This window comes from Glossina fuscipes, unplaced genomic scaffold (genome assembly GCF_014805625.2).
Source record: "Glossina fuscipes isolate IAEA_lab_2018 unplaced genomic scaffold, Yale_Gfus_2 85, whole genome shotgun sequence".
Taxonomy (NCBI): Eukaryota; Metazoa; Arthropoda; class Insecta; order Diptera; family Glossinidae; genus Glossina; species Glossina fuscipes.
In genome coordinates, this window is record NW_023998439.1 from 1,207,798 (window position 1) to 1,209,818 (window position 2,021).

Here is a 2,021-nt window from a genome sequence, read left to right on the forward strand (position 1 = left end):
GTTACATCACTCAATAAATTGGTAGGATCATATGTAGGTTGACGACTACATATGATTTTTAAATAATAACACAAAACCTTAAAAAAAAAAAATTCAATACTCACTCAATAAGTTTGTAGGATCATATATAGGTTGAAGATTAGCTTAACATATATATATATATATATATTTGTTATATAATATATATCATCGCTCAGTAAACTTGTAGAATCATATATGGATTGACGATTCTATACGATTTTTAGATAAAAGTACAAAACCTTGAAAAGAATGCTCAATTCTCACTCTAGAAGATTGTAGGACGATATATAGATTTATAGAAATTGAATTTCTTCCACTTATGAAGAAAATATTCTAATATACCATGGGCGACGTGCCTTAAATAATACCAAGGGTCACAAGAAATTAGTTGGGCCGGAATCGCATATGCGGTTTCATATATCTTGTTATGCTTCTGAAACAGATTCAAAATATTCTTCCTAAAGCAAACCTGTAAATGATTTCAGGAAACGTATATACATTTTTTTTTTCCTCTTTACCTAAAAAGTGTTTGGATGTTAGCTGTGCTTTCTTTTCTTTCTAAGAATCAATTTAAATTTTATTTGGCCTTAGAAAATTTATTAATTTGTTTTATTTTTTTATTCTTTTTCTCTCCTTTACAGGCTCAATCTGTTAGTAATAATAAAATTGGAGAAAAGATAAATGAAATTTAAGCAAATATTTGCATAAAATTTGCAAATTGCATCAACAACACATTTTCAAAGATATTCAAGATTCGTAACTAAAAGTTTGTTGTTTCACTTAAGAGAAAAATGTCTACTTAACGATGGATTAAAGTGCATTTTATGTATGAACGAATACAGAAAACTCTTTTCGCATTTGTTATACACATATTGATAAAATATTTTTACAACGGCATCAGCATTAACATCAGCAAAAATCAGCAAAATTCTATCGTTATTAGAGATCGAGAACCCACAACGCACACAAAGTAAAATAAGAGCAGGAGGTAAGTAAATTATTAAAGAAATTTTTGTTATATAAATACTGGCGAGGGCTGTATTCAAGTTTGCCATTTGTTTTTCGTAATGGGAGAAAACTACCCAAAGTTAAGCTGAAGAAATTTTATTTTCTCAAACAAATTGAAATGTTTTTGATGCAAGTCTAGATAAATATATCTTCCTCTTTTGATGAATTTTAATTCGTTTAAGTGTTAGGTAAAAATAAGCGAAGAAATTTAAAACATGTAAATAATCAACAAGCACACCTACATACATACATACATACATATATATATATATATATATATATATATATATATATATATATATATATGTATAGCGAGATTAATACTCCGCACACGTCCTTTTGCTATCGCTTGTCTCCCCCCCTTTTTCTCCTTCTTTTTCTTCCTTATTTCTATTTTTGTCAGTGTCTTTTTCATTTTTTCTTGCTAAATAAGTAAAAGTTTAATCTAAAAACATTGCTAAAGTTCTCCTCCTTTTCTTTTTTTTTTTTAACGCATATTGACTTTATCTGTTTGTATACCCACCCTCAGAGAATACGAATACAATAATTTTGTCAATTCATTGGTAACACGTACAAATACGTTACGATATTCGGCACATCGCATGTAATCATATGCGTATCTAGATGTGTGAAGATAACCCCACGGAATGGATATATTTTCAAAATAAAGAAATACTTTCTTCTCATGGAAAGGATATACGGTTATCGCTCTACCTCTTACAAAAATAAAATACAAAAATATTTTATCTTACAAATCTCGTATGGAATATGAATTAGCATTTAGCATCGGTATGAATTAACTAACGGCATCTTTTGCTATATATATAGTCACTTGTGACTTGACCTAGCCATGTGTAATAAAGCTTCTCAATTTAGATAGAAAGTTAAAATTAGTCTTACTCGGTTTGTTATCGCGACTCTCATAGAGGTGAAGAACATGTTAGATTTGACGCACCATTCCTGACATAAAAGCGGGACTCTTTGTTTATGCC

General features: G+C 29.2%; 1 protein-coding gene across 1 annotated transcript in view; it reads left to right on the top strand.

The window, feature by feature from the left end:
* Positions 1–1,299, top strand: part of LOC119638187 (eIF-2-alpha kinase GCN2) — a 26,754-nt gene extending 25,455 nt beyond the window's left edge. Inside the window, exon 8 of the mRNA XM_038034838.1 lies at positions 663–1,299. Within this exon, the coding sequence (XP_037890766.1) occupies positions 663–713 (51 nt within the window). The 3' untranslated portion in view covers positions 714–1,299. The remainder of the gene's footprint in view (positions 1–662) is intronic.
* The last annotated feature ends 722 nt before the right edge of the window (positions 1,300–2,021 follow it).